The 27378-nt window shown below is 40.3% G+C and overlaps 1 protein-coding gene across 1 annotated transcript in view; it reads left to right on the forward strand.

Annotated features, from left to right (window-relative positions):
• SMURF2 (SMAD specific E3 ubiquitin protein ligase 2) overlaps positions 1-27378 on the forward strand; it is a 54301-nt gene that overhangs the window by 4509 nt on the left and 22414 nt on the right. The window contains exons 2-5 of the mRNA XM_065852142.2: positions 20883-20921; positions 22128-22236; positions 25751-25884; positions 27027-27092. Coding sequence (XP_065708214.1) covers positions 20883-20921; positions 22128-22236; positions 25751-25884; positions 27027-27092 — 348 coding nt within the window. The remainder of the gene's footprint in view (positions 1-20882; positions 20922-22127; positions 22237-25750; positions 25885-27026; positions 27093-27378) is intronic.

The following is a 27378-nucleotide window of genomic DNA, read 5'->3' on the forward strand; positions in this document are numbered from 1 at the left end:
ATATTTATATAGATATAAATCAGTTGTGGATCACACAGGCGCCAAAGAATCGTAATAAACAACCGAGCAGCTGGATGGAGCGGTCTCAACTGCTTGTTACAATGGGATCGGCTTCTATGACAAAGTTTTACTCATCTGCATATAGGTATAAAATTACGTATCTGTGTTAAAGGATACATAATGGAGTATCGTGGTGAGGAAAACAAAGATCAAAAAGGCTTTGGGGGAGGAAATAATAGTAGGAAAATAGTTCTACAGAAGCTCCAATTAAAAGAACAAAAAGGCCAAGGATTCATCTTTAGCTGTACAATCAGGAAAGCATCAAGTAGAAGCTAGTAGAGGATTTACGTGTGTAGGTAACATATGGGACATATGTAGGAGATGCAGTCCTAATGTTAATCTTTAAAAATTGAAGTCATTTTTAGAATTGTACTTCTCAGTTACATTTAAGCTGTCCCATAATGTGTCTGTGTGTGGCTGAATTTAGCTGAGTAACACAACTAGTGGAGACAAATTGTTTTCTGTTTGCTTTTTTGTTTGTTAATCACACTGAAAATCTGATCAGGGCCCAGATGAAGATATTTTGTCTTTACGCCCTTAAGGTGAACGGGTTGATCCATAAAAGCAGACAGCTTTTAATGTTTTGTTCTGGCTTATCTCATGGCTTTGGAGTGTGTCCTTGCTTTGCCATCTTACTTAAAATGACATCTCAGCATTGGCCGGACCTTTCTTGAGGGTTCTTAAAAAGGTGGGTGATTTTTTTGGGTGTCTTCCCTCCCCTCATCACATGATGACATGTATTGACTTCTGACTTGGCTTAATGGCACGAGTACATTACTACGCAGGCCATTACATGCATGCTGTAATACATAAACTATAGATGCTCACAACACGTGCAATGTCTGAGGTCATTCAGGTGACTTCTGCGAAGCTGGTGGAGATTTTCTCAATATTAGACAATGCATATCAAGGTAGCTCCTGTGTGTGTCTGCTATTAGCAGAGCATGGTTCCTATTTCAGAAAGAGGATTAAAATCTTGCGGGACATTGGGCAATAGTGTATTCAAGGAAGCAAACTGTTGGTTTTTTTCTCGTTAATTAAACTTGAAATCCTTTCCATGAAAGCATAGATAGGAATGCTCAAAACTATGAAGAAATCTTCGTCTGTAGATAACGAAGCTCGGGACAAAATTGCTAAGCGTTATTGTCCAAGTTTAAATGGGCACACTGGTACAGAATGGAGAATAGACACGCTCAAGATCATAAAAAGCGTAAACCAGGTGAAGCTGGGATTTAGAGCCACTATCTTTTGACTTTCTACCCGTGAACATTTATTCCTCTGGAGTTTAAATCCACAGAAAACATTCTGGTTTGGGCCTTCTGAGACTATGCATTTGGGGTGATTTGGGTTCGGTTCCCTTATATATTTGTGCTGCACTATCAGCTGTATTTCAGCATCCTGCAGGTTCTTAACAGTTATTTTTTCCTGCTTCAGAATATTTAAAATAGGTTATTTTGCTACTGCTCAGGCAAACTAGACCAGGAGGACTGATAGCCCCGAAAGTGAGTACATACGGCTTAGGTGGAGTGTTATTCACATTTGCAAAATTCTGAAAGTGAAAGAAAAAGTAAAGGTTTATGTGAGTTTATGTGACTGTATCCTGTTAATTTTCTGGAATGACTCTTGGCCAGTATGTATATAACACAACTTACAAGGATTGTTTTCTTGCAGGAAGGGAGAGTCGCCCAACCACAGCTTTGGTGTTGTCAGTACAGACCGCTCCAGTGTGCCCTTTCTATAATGAATTCATTTAAGCTGCTTCAAATATGCAGAGCACACACAGGCTATGTAATTTACAGGTCACGGTAAAAATATGTACCCAGATTCTCCCATTCGTGCTTAAATTAGCACGTGTGATGCCGTCTCGCCACAACCGCTGGAGTGACAGCGCCCTGGGAATGCTTTCCAACCCGCAGCAGCGTTTTTGGGGATGCTTGCGTCCGTTTTTGGGGATGCTTGCGTCCGTTTTTGGGGATGCACACATCCCTCCGCTGCGTCCCGTGCTGCCAGATGGGGTGGGCTGAGGAACATATCCAAGTTAAAATCAACCTCTTCCTCTCATCCCCCTTTTTTTGTTGTTAACGGGGTGTAGAAGGGGCCCGTTGTGGGTTGGCTGGCGGGTGTGAGCGGTGGTTAGGCCAGCCGGGTGTTTGCAGAACAGCGAGCGGTTCGTGGGGCTGGGGTTGTATCTGAGCTGGTTGCGTTAAATAGTGACATACGCTGATTTTCATTCTGCCTTGACCCAGATTTTAATATTACCGATGGAGTTAAGTGGAGTCGTAACTAATTATAGCTGTAATGATACTTCTTTTTAACATGCCTAACTATCTGATATAGGGTTTATATATAGATGCATACATACGTTTGGTTATAGATGCAGTTGTGCTTGTATTTAAATGAAGGTGAGAATCTGCATTGGTAATACTAGAGGTGTTTTCTGAAAACTTGAGCCAGTTTGGTGATTTCTTAATAATACAAATACACTTCTAAGACTGCATGTGGTAAAATTGCTGCTTTGTGTGTATCAGGACCTGAGGAAAATAGATGGAGATTACTTAGTAAATGTTTAATTTTAGTAAAAGAGACTCCACCACATCCAGGTAAGAAGCTCTTACCTACTGTTTTCTCTAATGGATTTATTAAGATAATGGTTTGTAGTTCTGTATAGAAACTGTACGGAGGACCAAATGATTGGTAGCATTGTGCTTATGTGTAGTAATGTTACCGTATCCTCTTTTTTGTCTAGCAGCAAAATAAGCAATTCTGTCTTAGTTCATAAAAGGTGTTACCAGGTGTGAAATAAGAAACTTCTTTCTAAAGGAGGAGGTGGTTTATGCAGATGGTGTTGTTTAGAGGCAAAAAGGGTAAGTGTAGAGGTGAAGCCGGGACAGAATGGGGCAGAATGTTCAGGAGTTGACTGCAGGCACTGCAGGTGGCCAGGGGTTTGTGTCACTGCAGAGTGGGAGCAGAAAGCAAACGTGGGTTCCCGTACTTGGGATAAAACGTGCAGAAATGTCTGCGTTTCACGCTGCTGGTTACAATACCGCTCCTAGCCAAGTAGTAATGATTGCATTTTCACTGTGGAAATCCGAAGATACTGAGCGTTTATCTTCCTCATGCTGATATTAATACATCTATTTCAAGAGACACAAAATGCAGGTGGTGTTAAGTACTCCATTTGAATGGCCATGAAGCACCTGGTCCTCCCATATGCTGGAGAGCTCAGCATTACTAATTCTGAAATTAAAAATGACTGGCTTCTTTAAGCCTGAGTTCACAACGTATGACACGTTAATTGACCAAACTTTAAAGAAGGGTATAATGCATGTGAAAATGGAAATTTTGTGGGACTCTTATTTAGAGGATTTTAGTAGAAAGTTCAAAAATGTTTTATAGTGCTATTGCAGACACTTCATGGTAATTGAAACCTAGGAACAACTGTAAAAATGTGAAGTGCCATCTTTCACATGGGTTGTGTACGTGGCATTTCTAAATGTCTAAGTAGCAGTTCTGGATGTTTGGTAAAGCACAAGGTGTTGCTGAACGGAACCTTCAAATGTGTATTTTACACATTATGATAATAAACTGTTGGTCAAGTATGGATGTGTGGAATGAGGAAAAATTGCTGTTGATATCTGTTGAAGCTAATTAATGCCGCTGCTCTGGGGAAGCGCCTGTGTGCTCTTATAGAATAATGCTATTGTAAATTCAAGATGCTATGCAGTATTTCCCTTTTGCCTTAAATAGCTGGATATGTGCTTTTTGTCAAAAAGTTAAAGGGCTTACATTTTTATTATCCTACTAATGCAGGGGTGGCCAAGATCTGTTCTGAAATTCTGATGTCACGTTGTGTTCTCTTCTGTGAAACTCTTTCACATTTGGGATTTCTGCTGAAGAACTAGGTCAAAGGATGTTTTAAAATGCTGTTGGTTTCTGCTTTCTTCTGCAACAGGAAAAGAGAAGGCCTTGAAGGAAAAAGTGACTTAACAGTCGTTTTCAGTAGTACAGGCGGCGTGCCTGGGCTGTCGTAAAATATTTGTCCAGCCTTTTCTCCCTTCCTTAAGCTGTTCCTGCAATTCACAGCGTTCTCCCAATACCTGTCTTACAAGGGGGTGCTAAAAGGCTCCTAACATTTCTGTAGTGCTGTCTACAAGGATAGAATGTGGAGTTTTTTTGTTCCCTTCCCTAACAGCCAGCGGTTATTCTGCCTGGGAAGGTACTATATATGTATTTACATTTATCTATGTCTTACTTGCTTCTGTGGCCAAGACACCATGAAGAAATTTCTGTTCGTTTATGAAATCTGAATGTGGCACTGTGAATATGTGCCTGAGATTTTCTTGTTACAGTATTCATCATTTTTCCTGTAAGTTCCTTTTCTCTGGTGGATTGTTTGTCCTGTAGAATAGGTCAGCTATTTCCTGTGTATCAGCATAATGTAACTTAATCTGTGTGGGGTAATACTTTGGACCCATTCAAAAGCTTTATATTTTGGGTAAGTTTATTAAAATTCAGAAACTTCACTCTCCGCATTCAAATGGTTGTTAGTGTGGACCAAGACTGGAGATGCTCTTGTTCTGCGCCCGCCTGCGTCTCTGGGCTGGAGCAGCAGTAAATGAGAAGCAAAACTGTCCCTGGTCAACCTGACCCTTTCGAATGTCACATTCACACTTGGTGGTGAGTAGGAGCACTGCTTCCTGCAGTTTCTTCTGCTTTGTGTAATTGGAACACAATTTTGAATTGCTCTGTCTGTCTCGACATCGTTGCTTTTGATTCACTGTCAGGGGAATTTATCACTATAGCTGAACTCGTAGAACCAAGTTGGAGTTCATAACACCAGCCATAGTTAGCGCTTCCCATTATAAGACTCTTTTCAGTTGCTGTTAAGCAGCCTGTTAGCACTGATGTTTTTCATGCTGAATAGCTACATTGGGCTGAATTTATTTTAGGAAATTCCTGTTAAAATTCAACCAATTTCAAGAAGGAGATGAAAATTATGTTGTTCATCTTTTAAAAAATCATTTTTTCTTGTGAATTCTTTCTTCTTGGGCAGGAACACTATCAAGCGAGGCTGTGGTAATAGGCAGATATCTCTGTATCAGCCAAGTAAGGAGTAGTGCACAGTTTAACAAATGGCTGGGCCGGGACTTGGTCTCATCCTCTTAATGCTGAACTCAGCGCTGTGCTCCTGATGTGAAGAGAACGACTGGAGAGGCGTAACCAGAACGCAGAGGGTTCAGAAGTTGGACGAGGGTGGAGAAGAAGGGAGTGACCTGGAACAAGGGGCTGTCCGGGACACGTGGGGGGTGACGGGGACTGATTTTTGGCAGGACGAGGCGCTGGGGATCTGTTGGTACCCAGACTGGTGTTGCAGCAATGGGCGTGACACAGGGTCACATTCTCTGTTCCCAAACTTTTGAACACTTGGCTTTGTAACTGGGAAATGCCATTGCTGTGTTGCTCTTAGTGATTGATTTGAGTATATTGTTTACAAGAAGTTGTCATCTGCAGCAGAGGTTTTTTTATAAGAAGGTGTGTATCAAATGCAAAAGAACGTACGCGGTTACAGCTGGGTAGAGGACAGAAGTTTAAAAACAAACAGGAAAAAATACCCATCCTAAAATTTCTCCCATCTGTTCCTTTGCTCCCCCACGTTCACCTTGATCTTGTCTAGAAGAAAGAGGGAATTAAGGGCTGGCTTGTAAGTGGCCATGATTTATAACATAATTCTAAGAAAAGCTTGCAGATAAGATCAGGATTACTCCTTACATGTAGAACAAAAGGAATTCTTCAGCCTTCAGCAAACTTGAAGGTTGGTTTGGTGGTTTGTTTTTTAATCCTTGATTCTAAGAAATGCTGTGATGTCTTGGTCACTTCATTAACACTACTATTTTTTTGCTTTAAAAGGGTCAGAAGACTTTCTGTTGAGCAATATGTGATAATAATTGAGTTATGTAGTTTTTAATGTTTCCTTGGCTAATTTACATGCCATCTATTCACAAAGGTTTTGGAATTACAATTAATTTTGTTTCCAGATAAGCACTATTTGCTGTTGATGAGTTAGTTGGATGAAAGATTTGACCTTTTTTAGAGTCAAGACAAATATGTGAAATACCAAATGGAGAGAGAAGGCTGTGGCCATCGTAATTTATGTGCTCTGATGGGTCTTGCATTATATGTTCTCTCTATAGAAAAGGGGAGGTTCTCTAATTTTACACAGTTTGTCACCAATGGATTTGTGCAGGAACAGCTTGCTGTGTAGTGGGCTGATAAAATAAACTGTGCTTTGTTTATACTGAGTTCCCTGTGCTGTGAAAAACTTTGATCTTCACTCTCTCTGTATATTAAACACACACCACATATGAGACTGCAAAAGAGTTCAAACAGGGAGGAAACCAAGGAGAAATTCCACGTAGCGGGCAGGTGTAGCTCCAGCAAGAGAAACACATTGTGGCCTGTTTGAAGTTTATTTAAGAGGCCTGGTCAGAAAACGGCTTCATATAGACCAAGTGAGAAGTTATCAGTGCTATCAGATGTATGATTACTAAAAATAAGTGAACTGATACAATGTGAAATGATAAGGTTTCATTTTAAGTTAACTTACACTTAGTATTCTCTAACCATGAAGAAAAGTGAGCTTTTAAAATTGTTTTCGTATTCGCACAGTGTTTCTTGCTGGTGCTCAACAAGGCTTCTCTCTTCCCATAATGTTTGGTTCATACAGGCCAAAACACCTGCTCCTATGGAGACCTCTTTCCCCAAAGCTGCTCGTTTTCACACCTTCTTGAGCTTTGCGGAATTATAAAGCTATTAAATACTTGATTTTTTTCACCTGATGCCCTTCTTTATGATTTAAGGCCTGTGAAAGCCTTAAACTACTTCCCAGGGGGCTGTGGAGGCCCCCCTGTGATGCTCAGTCTGGTTCTTTCTCACATACACAACATATATCGCTTTATGCTGAAGTAAATATCCATTTATCAGCTGTGTAGTGAGTTGTCAGAGTTTGAGAGGTGAGCTATATCTTTGTTGTTTAAAGACTCTTGAGTAGCTTGAGAATAGAGTGCGGTTTCCATCAGATACAGTGTTAAGTGTGTTTTATGGAATTACCTTTTCCTAACAAGGTTTTTTTATTTGCACACGTACAGATGTATGTTTGTTGTTTTTAAAGGGCATGCTTTCTCCATTGTATTTGGCCGCTTTTTAACTAAAATATTTACAGTATGGTTATTTTTTTGTTATAGTGAACCGTTTTATTGTTTCAGAAGTGAATGAATCATATACTCTGGGTTATTTTTTCCTGGCAGATATTTTTCTTCAATGGTTACTCAGGGCTAACTTAGATTGTACAGATGAATAATACTTGAAGTACAGTATCTGATTCATCATTTTAAATGATACAATGAAAAACCTTGTCCAAAATGTATATATATGGGTCTTTTTAGTTGTGAGAACAACACCTTTACAGGGGCCTAGACTGGCTGTGTAGGCCCTGAACTGACTGCAGTGTAGCAACCTCCTCAGATAGGTTTGCTGCATCGCTACCAACTGCACCCATAAATTCCCTGTGTTTCGTTTCCTCTTGTTGTAGGAACTTGCTACAACTTTTGTCATTCCTAGTGTGCATTACCAGTGCTGTGTGCAGTCCTCCCTGTATCTGTGCTCCAGAAGCAATCTGCGCTACTTGTAGCCTAAATGATCACCTGTGTGCAGTTTGCGCTCTTGATTTCTCCTGTTTATTTTACTTTGGTTTTCCTATCTGAAACCAGTCAGGACACCGGCCTGTTTTGCTTGTTGTATGGATATTGTCATGAAAAAAGAAGGTGCCCATGGCTGAGGGGTTAGAACTAGATGATCTTTAAGGTCTCTTCCAACACAAACCGTTCTATGGCTTCCTCAACTGCTCATGCTAATTAACTGCTTAGCATGAATTAACAAAGCCGGATTTGAATGGTAGAGATGAGTAAGTGGCTCCACAGCCCCCAAAAATGGAAGAGTGGGATGTAAATACTCCATGTTTTCTGTTAGCGCAGTGGATGCGTTCTCTTGGTTTTGTTGATTATACTGAGTTTTAAAATATTTGGAAGAGTAAAAGTGTCAAAGGAGCATCTAATGTGTGGGTCTGTGTTTCTGTGAGCACAGAGAGCTTTTAAAGTGCAGTAGGAATTCTGGGCAGAGTATAAAACCTGAAAAGAACGAGTCTACTTCTTTGCATCCATATAACTGATTTATGTAAAAGAATGTAAAGACTTCAGTTCTGGTAGATTTTGTTTAGGAGGAAAAATGTCATACACAAAGTATTTTTTCATATGTTTCCCAGATTCTCTAGGTAGGTTTAAAAAAGAAAAACCAAACCCACAACAAAAAAAACCCACATATTTTCTGTGTTGCCCCTACCCTTTTAAGCTGCTGTCCAGGCAAATATTTATAAACAGAAAGTAACGCAGTTTCTTTTGCATGCACAAAGCCCTGGGGAAAATGAGGAAATGTTTTAGTGTGTGTGAGGCGTTTAATACTTTGTTTTGCTCTGATTTATCTTTTAAAGAGCTGTGGAGACCTGCCTAAAAAACTGGAATACACTCCCTGTGAGCTTGTATTACCTTTGTTTAAAAGAGTCAAACCTCTGCTGCTGGAACTCAGGAATTCATGGACAGAATTACTAGAACAGCAAAGATGACTTCAAAAAAATGTGGTTGTTGGACAAGCTGGTCTGAGCCCAGCTGCTGTGGATAAATTGATTTTGCTGTTGCTTTAAATCTATGATATGTTAGTATTTTGGCAGAGTGAGGAAAACAAGGATATTAGAAAGTAATTTAGTGCACTGGGATTAGCAAAGCTTGTTCCGTTTGGGTGAGCGGGGCAGGACAGGATGGTTTAGATGTGTCTGATAAACAGGACGAGGTCTAGTCTGACAGCTGGCAACAATAGATTTGCTCAAAGTCAGGTGTACTAAATTAGCAAATCTATTACAAGGATACGGGAGGAATCGCAAAGACAGTCTTGTAGGCAGGAGTGTTGCCAAATGGGAAATGATTCATCGTCTCTGAATGGGATGAGCACCGAGCAGAAGCAGTTTAAACCTCAGACTGCTTTGGCTCATAAACCACCAAATATGCGATTAACACTTTATCTTCTCCAATCCTGTGTTTTTTATTGTCTCCTGAACAGCAGTCTGTGTTTAGGATCAAAATGCACGAGGCTCGCTTGTTTGTTCTAATTTCTCTTTTGTGAGCCCGAATGTGTTTAGGTACTTTTTTGACTTTGAGCTAAATCACAGAATGTTTGCATGCATCCCAAAAGCACTCCCATCTTGTCACCCTTTGGCAGTGTCACCTGTTAGTGATTCCAGACTGTTACACGTCTGGAATGCAAGTATAGCATGAGTGACACTCGCAGAGTTTGGTGAACTGATTCATTTGCTTGTATTGGGTGAAAGCAGACGATGGGCTGGAGATACAGTTTCATGTAGTGTGCCAGTTACTAGGTGGTCACTGCGTCTTGATTTTCAATATTTTGAATACTTGTATCTATTTACATTGACAGTGCCGTTCATAGTATACAGTGCACAAAGGTAAAAAGGAAATACATTTGTGAATTCTTAAATTTAGTTAATAATCAATGCAGAAATGAGGTACAGTTTACAAAGCTAGTTGAAGGAAAGTAAAGGGCGGAAAAGGCTTGTGCCCTGTTCCTCCATTGTTCATAGAGCTGATCAGAGTTTTAGCTTGTGTCTGGTCTTGTTTTGATTTAATATAAATTGTCATATTTCTTCTAAGATATGTAGGTGATAGAGAAACAGAAGGAATTAGGTCATTGGGAAGTGTTTAGTATTAAATAATTGAGATGCAAGAAGATAGTTGTTAGAGGAAGGGTTTCACTTGGTAAGTTAAAACATTGTTTAGCAAATAACTGTTTGGAGAGGGAGGCCGGGGTAGCACTCAGCTCAGATACCCGAGGAGCAGCGTGCCCAGGAAATGAATGGAAAGATTGCCGGGTCTGGGGTTCTTGCTCCTACCTGGCGTGTGCAGCCGTATAAGATATGGTAGAAATCAAGTGATATTTAGTGTAACGCTTTGTGAGTGGAGCTACAAGAGGCTGAGGGTTTCTCGAGTGAAAGGCACTGGGGTAAATGAGGGTTTCCCCGCTCTGTGACCCCTTGAAATCCCTTTTGTGTCCACTCAGACTTTCTGAAGTTCATAACTGGTGTTTGAGATCAATGGAAATCGCTTGCACGCTCATTACACTTGAAAGCTCTTCTGCCTTTATAGAGGCCTAGTAATAAAATATCCTCTAACTCCTGCAAATACCTTCCCGAATCCTTATTCATTGCTATGCTGATAGGAGTCTTGATTCACACTCTTATACTTTTTACATTAATGTAATTAGCTTTATGCTCCTCCTTTTCAATCTCACCTGCTTCCCATTATCTTTCTTAGGCTTCACTCTCCGCTGCTTATTCTCTTCTACCATGTGCTTCTCTTTCTCAAAAAACATTTTGGCTTTTCACCTCTTGAACGTTGCATCTTCCCAAAAGATTTCAGAAAGTGTGGTTTAAATTTCATGGGAAGCTTTTTTGGGGCAAGATTTTCACCTCTTGGCGAGCTATTTAATCTGAATTGCTTGGTGTTCTGTTTCTTTAAAATCCCTTTCATAGTATGTCTGACGGTAGTATATAAATTGTACTGGTTTGACTAAATAATTTAAGCAACTTGCGTAAAAATAAAGCAAAACCAGAAAGATGGGGCTTTAATATAAGTTACTTTATTTCTGTGAAACTAAGTAAGCTCATCTGTGTTTAACAGCAGCAGCTTCTTGAACTGTTTGGTTTTGGTCTGTAGAACACATCTGTTTACACAGAGAAACCAAACTGAATCTGCTCATGTGAAAGGACTGCAAGCATTTAACTAAATCAGTTTATAAATTGTGTAGTCTATTGATATAATGATCTTCTGGAGATGAGGCTTCATGGTTATCTGATGGGGGAAAAAAGCCTGGGCTGAGGTACAGGAGGGTTTTAATAGTTGTGACTGGTGATGTCTTGGTTTTCTGTATGTACTTTAACCAGTTGCTGTTTTCCTCACTTACATGGCATTACATTTCTGCAGGTAGGGGCAGAATTATGGCATCACAGGCATAAGCTTAACCACGTAAATGTGAATTATATAGTCCACACATCTTTCTGCTGACCCTGTCTTTTTTGGCAGAAGCTGAACTGTCAAGGCCCAGAGAGAGGCAGCTTCCAGCATTGAAAGCGCTGCCCTAAAAACAATTTTCCCAAAAAAAGGGTAAATATTAAGGAGATTGCGCTTAAATATTTCAACTACATTAAAGGAGGAGGGGGCAGGATGCACATATTGTCAGGGAGACAGATCAGAACCCACGTCTGTAGTTGTGGATGTTGATGATAATGCTGGAGGACGTGAGGTGTGCATCACCACTCTGTTCCTCATATTTCAATGCATCAGATGTAGTAGTAAAACATAATTGTGCTGAACTAGGAGTTTAGATTAAAGCGGTTACTTAATTAGTGATTTTTACTAGTGATAGTATTGAAATCATGATCCTCATGAACTCTTTAAACTTTGTTTATTAGGGAATGATTTTTAAAAATCCCTCAACTCTTTCCAGTTGTATATTTGAAAGGCTTGAACTCACTTTTTATTCCCCCTTACGGAAGTTGTCACCTTAGCTGTTGTCACAGTTTGGGTGTTGTTTCTTAGCAGTTGACAATCCTTTTATTAGTGTTGATAAAATCAATATTTACAGCATTTTGCTGAGGAGTGGCATGAGAATAACTCACAATGTGCTCGCTTTTGGTGTCTTTGTGTGTGTGTGTGGTTCTCTTCCTCCTGCCTCCCCCCCCGCCGCAGCCGTGTCCCTGTAGGATCGTGTTTGCAGCAGACACAATTTTGTGCCTTCCTGTTTAATGTAGTGTGTGACTGTCCCGAGAGGGATGGCACCGCTCCCAGGAGCTGCTGGATCCGCAGTTCCTGAGCCCCAGGACTCTGCGGTAGTTGCAGGTGCCTCTTGTCTGAAGCCCTTTTTAAAATGCAGGGCATTTTTTTGTCTGCTTGGTAATTAGATCATGAATTTCTTTTGTCGTTGCCTCTACTATAGATCATTCAGAGAGTGAAGAGTTTTATTGCAGTGAAACAAATCCGAGGGCTCTGCTTCTTGTTAGCGTGTTTTTTTCCTCCAGCACGTTTTCAGAGGTGCATGAAATACATCAGACAGCACAGAGCTATAATTTGTTTCTCATGTTTTCCTTCCCTCACCCCTGTTCCCTTCAAAGCAAACTGAGAAATGTATGGGGAAGATTTCCACTTTACCTTTTTTCTTTACCCATCCTCGGAGGAAGAATCCTGTGCTCCCAACTTTTGCAAGTTGATCGTTTTGGAATAATCACTTCGGTCTAAGCTGAGTCTTGGTTAAAAACCAGCTGCTGGGATTTTAAACAAGTCTTTAAAACTCAGGTAAGATTTTAGCCCCGTGATTCTGAAGTGTTTGAGACAAGACTACCCCCTTTGCTTTGCCTGAGCTCTTATACTATTTTATTTCTGTATTTCTAGGATAATTGTGTTAATGTTCGTAACAGAGTTTTCTTTGCTCACACTTGCATATGATAACCGCCTGTGCAAGCTTGAGATTAGTGAATCTTGGTAATGTTACTTTAGAAGTTTTTGATGGGAATTGTGTTTTTAATACTACATTTAATTGTAATTGGGAAGATCATACAGCAAATGGAACAGCAAAGCTGGTGGGCTCACTCGTATTTGATGGATTCCTGTTTCCCACGCTGGTTTTGTTTGCTGGGATAAACTTAGAATGAATCTTATTCTTACTGCAAATTTGAGAAACGGGAGAGAGAACTTTGAAATTGGTCTGAAAATTGGTGTTTGCTGACATTTTTTTAAAGTATTTTAATAGCTGTTAATGCAGCGCTGTGTCTGTCCATCCCGCCAACTGCCCAGCACAGTGCGCAGTCTTTGTAAGTGCCATATTCTGGTGACTTCATGGTCCCGCAGCGGTTTTTCAGCTATTGACTAATGGACAATGAGTGAGGGTTAGGCCGTGTTGGAGCAGGGCGGAGAAGTGAAGTGGAATTTCTAGTGTGTGAAGGTTACGCATCAGAAACATCCTGGCTGCTCTGAGAGGCTCCATCCCCACCAAACCAGGACGTGCAAATATTCACAACAGCCTTTATTTGCTTCGAGTTCCCCACGTGTTCCTTCTGCCTCTCTCGCGGTTTGAGGCTGCGCCTGAAGCCTGTGCTCACGCAGAGCCCTGCTGGGGATGGTTTGATTCAGGTTTAATTTGTATATTTGCTATATAGCAAAAAAAAAAAAAGACAAAACAAACTCAACTTAAGGTTTTGCATCTCCAGATTCAGTTGCACTGGTTCAAAGATGAATCTCTATAAAAGCGGCTTGTGTGTTCATGGTGAGATCTGTGATGCCCGGGGAGGGGTCGCTACCTTCGTGGCCAAAGTGGCAGCAGAATTTCTTTCCTTCAGCACTTGACAAGCGTATCAAATAAACCGGACACATGAATAGAGCTGGTGACGTGTGTGGCAGCGAGCCCATCGCCAAATGGATCTAGGAAATGTGAATGCGTTAGCCGCTCCAAGGAAGAATTCAATGGTGTGGGGTGGGAGGGTGGGATTTTTTGTTTTGTTTTACTTTTGGCCTGGAGTGGAATAAGGGAGGAGAAGTGGAAAAGGAAGCCTTTTGTTTGCAGTAAAACAATACTGTGAAGTAGACGTGGTGATGTTAAAACAGGAGTCTAAACATGGCAAATGTGGGCAGGCTCCATCTGGCCACGTCCACGAGTCGCTCAGACGTCCCGGCACAGACGGTCGGAGTCTCCAGTCGCTGTCATGTTGTTCCCCCCTAACGGGAATTTAAAATAGCCTTGGAGACTCTGTCCCAGAATTTATTATTGCGGGAGATGAATGATTTATTGGCTTTAGCTGTCTGTATTGGGTGATGCGATGCGTCTCTATTAATGTTACTTCCATTTCTCAATGAGTTATATTACACGCAAGAAATGTGGGTCTAGGATTGAAAAACCAGTCAAAGCGCAACCCTATAGGCAGAATTTAATACAGCGAGTCTATTGGAAGGAAAAACGTAGTTACTGTGTTAGTTTCTGGTGTGTTTTGCAGTGATTCGAAGTATTAGGACATTATTAGGACATATTTGACTTCTGGATAATCCATATAGCTGTTTGGTGTCTGAGTGGAAGTTCTTGTGGTTTTGTTTGTTTAGTTGCTGAGGAATAATTCTGTTTTGTTCGGACACAGAGTTTCATTTCACACGCAGTGCATTAAGGATTTAGTGTCTGGCTTGTGTTGAACTTGCAGAAATGTTGTTTATGGGACAATTTAGAATTTTAACAATTACTGAAGGAAAATCTTGGTAAAAGTCTTTTTCTGATACTAAGGGTATCCTAATATGTCTTGTCAAATAGTTTATTTAAAAGCTATCTGCCTTATATTTGGATATCAACCTACCAATAATGCTTTTATATGCCACTTGGAGCTAGTGATGAATGTGGTGGGGTTTTTTCCAACCTGGTGGGTTGGTATTTAATAGCACTTTAAACATTCATCAGGACTTCTGAGTCCTTCTATTGTCCAAGTAAGACAGTTAGAATCGGTACATGATTCTAAATCTACATTAGATTTGGATTAGATTCATAATTCTGAAAGATAATTGGAAATGAGTTTCCTAGCGGTACAAACTGTACGAGTATGGCAGAGAAGTTCCCGTCCCTTCCACGGTGTCCCGGCTCCCGTAGCTCTGGGGCAGAAGGGATCGGGTTCTGTATTTCCTAATTCACATCAGAAGATGATACCCAGGTGGTTTGAGGTTTGGCTGCTCCAGAAGGCAACGCTCGCACTGAGCTTCCCCACTGCAGACCCACGGATCTAGGGGATGGCGGGGAGTATTTACATTTAATCTGATCCGGCAGGATACGTCTGAAATCGGCATCCATTGTCTGGTGTCCTTGGGTGAACTGGGCGTCCCTGTGCCCCGTGTGGCACCTTCATCTCCGCATGTGCTGGCTCTGCACTGATCCCAGCAAAAGAAAAGGCACTGGAGTGACTGGTGACTCTTTCAGCTCGCTCACGACTCCAGAAGATGATGTTGGTGATTTAATTAGAGTAGCAGTGAAATTCAGGTAAAGTACTGGGGAAAATAATTAGACCTTTTTTAAGAAGAGTGTGCTGGCCCTTACGTATTTTGTACTAACTCCAGTTTAGAGCTCATTGGGTTATTCTAAATTTCTGGTGCTTTGTGAGGCTCGGAAAGAGCAGCTGTCAATAGTAAGTAAAATAGAGCAGCCTGAAAGCAGTTGTGTGTATACTTGCAAGAGAAATGCTTTTTTGCAGTGCTTTAATTCTGTGCTTCTGAGTGTGCTTTGGGAAATAGCAAATTAAACTCCACCCAAATGTTTCGGGTTAAGATTGTGTCTCTGAAAACCCAAAGGGTGTTAGGGAGTTATTTTGGTACCCTGATGGCAAATAGAAATAAAAATAAATTGTTAAATGAATGTCTGGAGCTGCAAAACAGATAGAAGGAAAAAAGAGCAGTGTGAATTCAAATGAAAATGTTGTGAGGGGTGGGTGTGTTGTTTGGTTTCTGAGCTGAAGAGCCTCACCATTATGGATCCTTTGCATTAGAGCTGGGGACGGTGTCACTGCAGCTGCGGGAGCCCATGGCCGACTAATCCAGCTCCACAGAAGGTGAATTTTCCGTTAAGCCAGTTCAGTTTCCTGATCTACCTTGTGTCCAAATGATTGCCAGACCTGATATGACAGAGGAACAGCTGCAGTGTCTTTAGTCTTTATTGTTGGGTGCAATGTGAAACGCTCCAGAAACGATCTGCGATCATGGGTGGAATAATGGTCAGCTGCTCCAGCCCTACCCATTGGTGTTTCAATACCTTCTTCACTCAAAATCCCTATGCACCTGTAAAATATCTATTTGTTAGGTGTAGCTGTGCGTCTCTTCTTGGCCAGTAATCAATGGCAGTTTTCTAAAATGCATGAATTTCATTAACAGAAAGTAAATTCTTAGTTAATCATCACGTTCTGTCACTTGTTCATCTGCAGGAAAAAAAAAATGTTTCAAAGGAAATGAAAGCTAAAAATTCCTCAGATTAATTGTAAAATAAAATTTGATGTGAGTAGTTGGGATAAACAGTTTTATTTCAAATCCTTAATTGAGAAAGTTCCTACCTCGGCAGCTGTATTTGCAGACGTGTATGGTGTTATTTACAGCCCTTTGTTCAATGACTAGTTGGAGACCTCCTGGTTTATATCTTTCCATGTGGGAATTTAGGCAAATCCAAGGAGGGAACGCAAGTAGAAAAATGTAAGTTTCTGGGTAGCGTGCCAACAATGGAAGAAAACAGTAGGAATTTGTTAGAAATGTTTAAAGTACGGAGCTCTCCTGCTGGAACCTGTGCCCGGTGCGCTGTTTGCTTGGCGCAAATGTCTGTTTCTAAAACAAATACATAAATTTACTAAGAGTTTTGTGCAACGCGGAGAAAAGTCTGTCATGTCAGCCCTAGGTTGGGAACACCCCAAACAATTCCTGGGTCCCAGGGGCGCCCATCGGAAGGCGAGGAGGGTGGGGGTGTGTTCATGCGTCTCCCTCCCCCAAACAGGCTCATTCCAATCAGCAGAGTAATTGGAATGCAACCACAGTCTGGAGGAGGAAGGGGAATTTTTGGCAAGGACAGACAGAGCAGTTGGGAGCTTTATTCAGATTAAAGCATAGACGGCCATTCATTATCAGCACAACACACATTAGCAACAGCACCGCATTGTGTTTCTACAGCTGGGACTTATTTGAATGATTGTGTTGCGCCGCGTATTACATGCAAACAACTGGGATGCGATCACAAAAAGCAGTGCTAATGGCTTTCGTTAAAAGATGGTGTTTCTGTAGGGGGAAGAAGGACTTGTCTTCAAAATGAACTGTTGTGGTAAGAATGGATAGGCAGGCTGTCCTTCTGCTCGCTATGCCGTGTGTTCTATGTTCTGAACAAGCAATTTTTACTGGGAGAAAAAGCCTTAAAAAACACCCACAAACCCCCCCAAAAACAACAGGGATTCCAATGTTACGACTGCTGGTTGGATTCAGAAGGCTGAACTAGTTTTTCTCCAGTGATGACAAGCGAAAAGTCAGAAGATGAGTAAACATAGTCCTAGGTCTGGACTCAGTCCTCCCCTTCCCCACAGCCTCAGCGCTGGGTGCTCAGCGTGTCCAACATGAGGGACAGGGTTGTTTTCTCGCTCCATCACCTGCTGCGTTTTCAGTGCATTGATTATGTGTTCATCTGCTTCCACTGACATTGGGATTGCTGCTTCTTTTCTTACCTGTCTTCCTGGATCTTTCCCTGTCTTTCCAATATACACATTTAAAAATTATTTCCTTAAGAAAGGTGTATTTTTAATACAGAAATTTAAAAAACAATGTATTTCTATTGTGATAATCTACAGCTATAGCTGTGAGATACTAGTGCCTCACGTTGCTGGGTGCAAACACGTTTAAACCTCATAATGTCATAAATCAAGAGACACATTATAACAGGTAGATGAGAGTGTACGAACATACAGGTAACATAACACTAAAATGTACCTGTGAGACAAAGGAGTATTATCGCTGGTTTGCAGGTATGAAGGAACGTGGTGAACAGTGGCTATAAACAATTTGATATAGATTGTTTAAACAGTTTTATACAGGTTGGAAATACCATGAGGGTTGAACACAAGATCGCTGCCCTTAAACCTCCAAGTTCCTTAAATCCAGATAACATTTTCTTTTCTTAATGTTGCTTTAATAAGTGGTGTAAACCTATTATCCAGCCATTGCAGGTGAATAGGATCAGTGCAGGCTCAGATCATATCTAACGTGGTGATTCTGCCACACCTCAAAGATCTTTATCACTTTTTACTCTATTTCATTGCAGCTTCCTCCAGTGGTTCTCTCCATGTTGTTCGTGTTCTTCTTCCCTTTAAGCACGGAGAGCTTGTGTTACACACACACTTGCTATTCCAAAATAAACGTACTTCAAGAATACTTATATAGAACAGTGGTAATGTTAGGATAGGATAGGATAGGATACCTTCTATAACAACACTTCGACGTCATAAAAAGTTGAATTTTCTGTGAAAATCATTCCAAATTAAAAAGCAGTTGTAACGAGTTCTTCAGTAGCTAGCAAAAAGAGTTCAGAAAGTGATAAAAATGTCTTTCTATAAAATTCAAATTTTCAGTAATCATAGTTCCTTTCAGGTTTTTTGTGCGTTCAACCAGTTGTTTCATTCCCCTCTATAATTGCATGTGAATTTTAATAGCTAACACATAAATTAGATTACAGGAGTTTGGGGATATTAAATATGCTGCATTTACTTGCGAGAGTTAAATTATTTTCAGTAAGCGGTTCTTTGTCAGTCACTGCAGTAATAAATCAGAAAAAGGAAACTGGCAAACATGATTCACTTAATTCCTATTTTTGAGTATTTGAGAACTGTGCGTAGCAGAGGAGTCATGGAAAGAGATGGGGTAGCTTAGAATATTGGGCTCTCTTCGTGTTTCTGTGAACTGACCTGAGTAGCGTATGTTAGGATGAGATCGTAAGGCACGATAAGGAGATATTTAATGAATGTATAGTATGTAAAACTGATGAGCGTGTTTGTCTTGGCGTGTATATATTGTTCCTTCATTTTGGAAAATTAATGTTCTCTTTTCTGCAGACTACCCAGGAAGTCTGCAATAAATACAAAACATAGCTGTCCTCTGACTCATTGATGCTTTGCAATAAATACTTCATCTACATATGTGCACTAGGAGCCATTAATGTCTTGATGATGCACTTAATGTACCTTGCTTCCTCCTTTTTTTATTTTCAAACCAATGTCCATATATGCAGACACTGGTTTGTATTCTAAACCTTCAGTGCAAGTAAAAATAGCTTAACTTTTTAATTTAAAAATAATGTAAAATGTTTTAAAAGAAGCACATACAGATAACAGCTTCTTCAGCACCCTTGTGACTCTAGAGGGTCTATTAATGGTGCAACCACGTGGATCTGGTGATGGGTTTGGGTCCAGAACCATCATCATTTTAACTTGGCTTTGAAAACGAAAATCTCTATGAAAAAGAAATCTTGTTGTGGCTCTTTCTGGTTTTCAAATCTTTGGCTCCGATTTTACGTAGACCGAGGCCTCTGAGATAATTAAGTCCCATGAGTTTTATGAGAATGGTTGCCTGGATGAAGAGGAGACCCCAGCAGTGACCTGAAGGATGGAGGGGGGGGTCCGTCTGAACACCCCTCCAGCGCCAAAAGAAAAGAGAGGAAAAGCTACAGCATCCAGTCATAAATCCATAGGAAACCAAACTTCCGGAGTTTTTATTCTCAAGGAGCTATTAATCAGTTGGTTATCAGAATATCCAGAATAGGGTTTAATGTGGTGTTGAAACTGTTGGAAAAGCAAAGCGTAAATTCTGGTACTTTTCCCACCAGTGGGGAAAGTTCTGTCCAAAAAACAAAGTCTTGGGGTAGATTGTTCTGGTTAGAATTGAGCTGCTGCTCCAGAGACCCGGGCTTTTTCACCTAGAAATACCTGGCAGAGAGGGAGTTGTGAATGGAAGGTTTTTCAGCATCTCTCCTGTTCTGTTAACTCAACAAAGCCGGAGTGGGTTGACATCTGACTTTCCTTAAATGTGGTTACTAGAGAGGAAAATCCTGAGCCAAAAATATTAGTTTGTTCACTCATGGCTAATTGCTGGGGAAACGGTTATTAGTCTGCGTCTTGTACGTGTGCCCAATCTTATAAAAACGAGAATTTGGTTAAATTGCACTGGCAGACCTGCTTAATATTTTGAAAAGAAGCATTTATAATTAGTTAAGCTTGCAATTTCTCTCTCAAAAGATTAGTCAAACCTCTTTTGTTTTGGACGTTATACAATTTCAGGAACACACTGTATGGCTCACTGTGCTGTAGATGAATTTTGACTTCACTATTGGATTTAAAGCCTTCAGCTTCACTTGGCAATTCCCGTTGCTTGTAGTGGGTGAAATTGTGCAAATAATTACACATTTTTGAGATACTTTAGAAAATGGCAATCTATACAAGCCTGTATTTTACTTGACAGTTTTCCCCACTAGGTGGAGGATGAGCAATAACCTCTTTTGGCTCCTGGGCGAGTGGTGCCTGTTGACAACTGGGGCTGAGGATGTTCTTGGTGTAATAAAATCTTAAGGAACTGCTGAAGCATTTTTCTGAGTTTCTCTTATTATGTGTTTAAGTGTCTTTTAAGTTGTTATCAAGTACATGGCTAGAGTTGAACAGTGGTGCATGTTGTGAGGAGAAGTCTTCTGTGTGTACCTTGGCATCTTTATAGAAAAGCTGTCCCTTTGACATTTTTCACTTATTTATTGACTTATTTATTTTTAGTTTCTTCTCATGTGAGATTGTTTTCCCTGTCTTATTTTTAGTTGACAAATGCAAATATTCCTCCCTTTTAATTTAAACAAAAAAGCCTGAAACAATTATCAGCTTCTAGAGATAAAACCTATCTTAGGAGCCATCAGAACTCTGCCCTTAGAAGTCAGTCCTCTCCACCCAAATGTTTTTCAGGTAGAAACTTCTATTCAGTTTCCAGGCAGGATAACAGAAAAGCCTATTTTTGCACTATTTTCTAATGAGGAAGGATCCTTTTGCTGGAATGCTCAACAGGTAACATAACTTTGTTTTTCCTTCCGTTGGGAATCGGTAACTTAATTTTGTATTTCTGTTTTTCTTACAGTACTGTGCGCAAAAAACTTGGTGAAAAAGGATTTTTTCCGTAAGTAGCTGTTGAAGTTTTGTATGTTTATAGATGGGGTAATTATTGTACAGGTTCTATACGTCAATGTTTACACGTGGTCATTGTATTAAGATATTTGCATTAAGGGAACTGTGGGCTTTGATGTTTTCACACTATTTTATTTCAGGGCTTCTAATTCTTTCTTAGGTGACACTCATCACAGATGCATAATACTAATTAAAACACTGACACACTGTTTTTGATGGGAATGGGAAACAAATTTACTCTCTCAGGCAAATTACATGTTTTTCAATTAGTGCCACATTTATTAAAATGTTTTTCATAGAAGAACTTTTTGTCCAGCAGACAGACATGTATCCTAATTATTAATAACCGCCATAATACCTACTCTGAAATTATATTTTAATTAATTTTAATAAGGTCTTGAAAGGAGTGCTAAGAGGTGGATGAAGGAGGCGGAAGGGCTGTTATTGGCTGCGTAGGCCGCAAACATCACCCGCCTGCCGGCTGGGAGCACGAAAGCTTCCAGAGATCAGACCTGAATTAGCAAATATCTTGGAGAAGGAACGATGCAGCATTGTGTGTCAGTTGATGGGCTGGTTGGAGGAGCAGGTGCAGTAAAGCTCATTGTTGGCCGCTCTTCTCTTCCGCCTTCCCCATCCTCAGCTGCGTAGCCCAGCACCATCTTTGAGCCGATATTTGTTGATCAAGTCAAGCTGTGTTCGGTGCTTCCGCTGTACTAAACTGGCAGAAAATGACATAGAAAACTAGCAGGAAAAAATAAAAAAGTGGACCGCAAAAGCAAGAAGAACACGTTACAGGTGATTTACTGTAATACCAATAACAAGAGAAATAGTGGCAATAGTTCATCTTAAAAATAGGAAGAATGTAAATCTGTTTTCTCTGCCTTTTGCTGAGTTATTTGTATGCTGAGAGTTTACTCAATCCTGAATTAGGAAGATTAAGGAGTTCAGATTTTTTGTTTTTCCCCAATGTATTTTACTTACACAACTTTTTGGTCTGTATCAGTGAAATAAATTGCTAATTTAGCCGTTTCCTGTGCTTAATTTGTCATGTTCTTTCCATTCATTAAATATGGCTCTCATTTATGAGTAAAAGGCAACTTCAAATAAAATATATTTAAAAAAAAAAAAAAAGGAATGGCACAGGACTTTCAAGCCTCCAGATCCATTTGCTAAACTCCTTTTCTTTTCCTCCTCTTAGGACTTCCTGATCCATTCGCTAAGGTTGTGGTGGACGGATCTGGCCAATGCCATTCTACAGATACTGTGAAGAATACACTTGATCCCAAATGGAATCAGCATTATGACCTGTAGGTGGTAACCGTGATAACCAAAGGTTTGAAGTGACATCCTCTAAAGTACACAGAAATTATCAGATGTTTGTAATACTGTCCTATTTACAGTTTGGGAAAATATCCTGGAGTTTTTTAGCTTGAGGAAAAAATACATGTATAAAAATACCACTTTCTCATTTCCCTGAAAATCTGAGCGCTGCCTTTGGTTTTCTGGTGATGCCTGCAGCACCCTGCATGAGGATTTGGGTTGGGTTTTAAATAACTGTAATAGACTTACGTGCTGTCAGGCTGCCTCTTGGCTGCACTGGGCAGATTGAAGTGTCCCCAGCCTGGAATTCATATAACAGGTTGACACTGCTGCTAATTAACAGTCTCATATATCATGTGATGGCATATGCAAATGTCACAGGAGGATGAATCTGTTGTGATGTATTTATGCAATGATGTCTCAATTAAGTTGCTAATTCCAAGGGAATTTTGTGGCTTGCTAACCTGATTCAGCATAATAGATATTCTGTGGTATAAGATTTTTTTTGAAGAGACTTTTGCAGTGTTATAAAGAACAAAAAAGGGTTTGCTTTTGCCTTACGTGGTTCTTAATTCAGACTTAGCGTGAAAGGGAGCAGTTGAGTTAGTCGCTTAGGTTCTTCAGCCCAGATGGGTGTGTGTAGCAGGGGGCAGAATCCGGGAGGCTTTCCAGAGAGAAATTGCCAAATAGTTGCAGTCTGGATGCAGTTTAATGTCAGTAAAATATCACGCTTGCCCTGGATGTATTCCCCTTCCTTATTTGCAGCCTTGTTTGTGTTTTCCCTATTGTTCAGACGTGTCCTCAGAGCTTTGAATGACCAAACTTAACACATTTACAGACCTCCTCACATCCAAAACCTAGTCCTGGTCCCATCTTTGTGCCCATCACATCCCCGGGCTCAGCATGGACTGGTTGCTCTCCTTTGTTTTACCTCTCAAATGTAACCTCACCCAACTTGTGCAGCTGCTCCTCTTCCCAAAACCTCCTCGCTGCAGGTTCTGGTGCTGTTTGGTGCCTTCACGTTCTGCACTGCGCTGCCAGAATCACCTTCTCCCCCAACCCTCCAACTCTGCTTTTCCAAGTTATTACTAACAATCCCGGATTTTTCTCAGGGGGAAAAAAGGCAACAGGTCTGCTTGGTGCTGGTTTAGACAATCCCATCCTAGCTTAGACTCCCAAAGAGCCCTCAAACAGCTCTTACAGCAACTTTGCCTTCTTGACGTGGCTGTTTAGACCAGTTTGAAGCTGGTCCCTTTTGCCTTTAGGGTGAAAGCGTTTCTGCGTTGTGTTTGGCCCATATCAGCAGATCTGGCCATTCCAGCTCAAGCACGTTGGGCTTTTAGAGGTTTCTAGTGTGTCATGTACTTGATTTTTGTTTAGTAGTGGAAGTATTTAGGCATTTTTCTTAAAATTTCCAAACATCCAAGTCTTATCTAGAGCCCTAATTTTACAGATTCAGGAAACATGGGAGTTAACATAATGTATACGGAAATTGAATTTCCAGGTTTCCACTTCATTAATACTAATCCTGTTATCTCTGAAGTACTGAAGCTGTGAAGTAGATATTGCTGGTAGGGTAGAGCTTAAGACAAATTAAAAGGTCCAAGAACTTTAATTATGAGGAGGAAGAAAGAAACATCCACCAAAATGGTGTGTGCCCTTTTTTGTTGTTTTTAAACTTCTTCGCTTTACTTTTTGGAACATTCTTTTTTAATAACAAATAAAATTCCTAGCTCAGGCTTTTATGTTGGAACTTTATTGCCAGATGATGTAAAACAAATGTAACTTATCCACCAAATGAATTGGAAATGTCAACTTGTCGTACCGTCACTCTCTAAATGCAGCCATGTATTTTCGTGCCTGAAATTGTGCAGAAATACAGATGAAGCATTTTGCTATGAAGCCAGCTTGCAGTTACTGAACTATTTCTTTGCTTCCTCTGGGAAAAAAAGACATTTTAATTTGGAAAATGCAGCTTGTCTTGCTTATTTCCTTTAAATGCGTGAATGGCCGGGTTTTCTGGTGCGAAAATCAGAGCAGGAATATAAAGTCCTCCCCTGTTTGGGGTGGATGGGTCAGTGTCTGTGTCTCCCCACGAGAACCTCACCCCGCAATGTTACAGTAATTCTTGGAACCTCTGTTGTATATTCAGCTGTTCTACATATTATTCAAACTGTTGTGTTATGAAATTGTGTTTAACCATATACCTTTGACTTTTTTAAAGCAACAAGGAAAAGTGGAAAATTCAAGACAGGTCCTGATAAGTCTCTATTTTTAAGTGCACCTAACTTGTTCTCATAAGAATTTATTTTAAGTACATAAACATTGTAGACTGCGACTGTGCACGTGAATACCCATCTTCATCTCTCGTTTCTTTATGCAAAATTGGCATTGTCAAGGTTGTGAGGCCAAAAATCTGACCTATGTTATGCAATTCAGTTTCCTATTCAAAAAAACTTGGGGTTTTTTTGGGGGGTGCGTGTGAAGTGTGCGGTTTGTTTTGCTTTTTCAATGTGCACAGGTCATTTTGAACCGTGCTCGTGGGTCTGTGCCTACGGGTGGGCTTGTCTGTCTGCTTGGGTCAGTCTGCAAGTGGGAAAAAGAGGCGGTCAAAGTTCGGCTTTTTGGGAAAGGAAACATGAGAGAAGTGCTAATTGAGAACTTACCTGATCCCAGCTGCAATTGGAGCCATGACAGTTCAATTGTTTGGTTTGCCAACCTTGACAGTATCATTTGTATCCTTATGAAAATATCAAGATGCTTTAAAGCTGATAAAGACTTAGTGGGGGAGATGTATTTAGGCATTGGTTGAGTTTGTTTGATCAGTTTTCCTTCAAAAACAAATAAAAAAGCACTTGGAACTAAACTGCAGAAGGCCAGAATTTGTGGTCTGGGAAGGGAGAGCTACAAGCAGTTCTTGGGATCTAAGCCATAGTTCCAAATCCGTTTTCCTCAACTTGAAATAACTATAATAATTCAGTATTGGCAATAACTGATTTATCTTGGGCGTTTTGAAATCGTCCTCTGAAAGCTTTGAAAACAAAGACCAGTTCATGAAGTAATTGCTTCTGAAGAGCAGAGCTTCGAACAAAAAATAGCAAAAATAAAAGAGCAAAAAGCAAGTAGTGTCCAGGTTTCCCCAGGTTTGTGAAACGCAGATCTGGGCTTTGCAAAGCCTTGCGTGGTGACGCTGCGAGGAGGGAGCGGGTCAGATGGGGAACGTGGTGCCCCATCTCTGCTAAAATACCCTGGGAATGTTTCGTAACCGCTCGCATTCGTACTATGTAACGTATATTGCAAACAGGACCTTTCGGAAGCTTTCTCAATAGTAAATTAGCTTCCTAAAGATTCATTAGCTTACTCTCTCTTGCCGATATAGGGTATGCTAAATTTTTAATGCGATGGTTGATAATCCTTTTTTTTCCCCCAAGGTGATTTCTGGAGCGTCTTCAAAATATTCAGTAAGTGCCACTCACAGTGCTGCTTCTCTACGTTTTTCAGATACATTGGGAAGTCGGATTCAATAACAATCAGCGTGTGGAATCACAAGAAAATCCATAAAAAGCAGGGAGCTGGTTTTCTGGGTTGTGTGAGACTTCTTTCCAACGCAATCAACCGCCTTAAAGACACTGGTTGTAAGTAAGCTAAAGACTCAGTTTCTTCTCTTTCAGACCAAACTTTCATGCACTGATTTTTGAAGAATGACAGTTCATTGGGGGTTTTGTTGTTTTTTATAAGCTCATCTATTCCACTTGGTTTGGTCGTTTGTAATGGTGTTTTGTGGCTAAGGACAGCACAAATAGCTTGAAATGGGAATAGCTTCTTGTTGGTTTTTCGACTCCAGAGAGTGGTCACTTCAGTGCCACAGCCTGGCTGGGGATCGTCAGTCCTGAACTGTGTTGCAGTTCCCAAGGAAGACAGATTCTTATTACCTTCAAATTATCTATTACCTTCAAAATTGCAAGTCTTAAGGGGTAAACAAAAGGGTGAATGTATCTTGAAGTCAAATTCGTAGCTTAAAAGTTAACGTGCCTTCAAAATTAATTAGTAAATTTTGTCATAAGGTATTAAGAGCTTTCTAACACTTTGAGCACTTCATATTTACTTTTTCAGAAGTTAATTAACATGTAGGATGCTTGTTTCTCATTATCCTCGTGGGCGCTGTTTTCTTCTAACAAAATTTGGCAGTGCTCTGATGGAAAAGTAGTACTTGACTCTGCGGATAATGAAAAAAGTGACGTGCTGGTAGGGAAGCATTGTGATTTTACCTTCAACAGCAGGTTCCTCGGCGATAAAGGCATAACTGAAGTTCTCATTTTTAAATATTTGTCACTAGATCAATGCTTCAGTGCGTTACGCTTTGCTTGGTTTTATGCAGTTGTCCCTGTTTAGTGCGGAATGTGGGTCTGTGCTGCACCGGTGGGGTGATTGAACTGGGAGTGCGTTCTGACAGTGGCTGTTCTTCACAAAGGAAATTCAAAACACTACTTGCAATCACTGTAGACATCCAATCTAGGATAATTTAATTTCCAATTTATCAAAGGAGCTTGGTGAAGTAGGAAAATGTTAAAGCAAAAGTTGTCCAGTCTTGTCTTCTGATTTAAAATAATGAAAAATGGATTCTTGGCTGAGGATTTGTAGTTTTCCTTCCTTCCCTCATCTCTTGAAGTCTTAACTAGCTTACAGTAGCCTGAATTTCATTTTGATGGTACTTCAATGTGCTTTTCAAAGGTAACGAAATACTGTGTGACTTATGCTTTGTGCCTTTGTTTCGTAGATCAGAGATTGGATCTGTGCAAGCTTGGGCCAAATGACAATGATACTGTCAGAGGACAGATAGTAGGTAAGTAAGGGGTTTTATATCTTTTAGTTCTCTTAGAGCTAAATAGTAACTATAGGAGAACCCTTCCTAGATGTTAGTTTTTTCTGCATTGAATTGTTTTTTCCCAAATTCAGTGTCTAGTGCCAGAGCCATCTGGACCTCAAGCTACAAGTGTGTATGTAGACAATAGAAATAAATTATTAAAAAAAAGGCAAAAACAAAAACTCCCAAATTTTATTATAAGCGTTTGAACAGAAAACACTGTAAGTAACACAAAAGTTATTTAGAAAGTTTTTAATTGCACTGT

This window comes from Patagioenas fasciata, chromosome 18 (genome assembly GCF_037038585.1).
Source record: "Patagioenas fasciata isolate bPatFas1 chromosome 18, bPatFas1.hap1, whole genome shotgun sequence".
Taxonomy (NCBI): Eukaryota; Metazoa; Chordata; class Aves; order Columbiformes; family Columbidae; genus Patagioenas; species Patagioenas fasciata.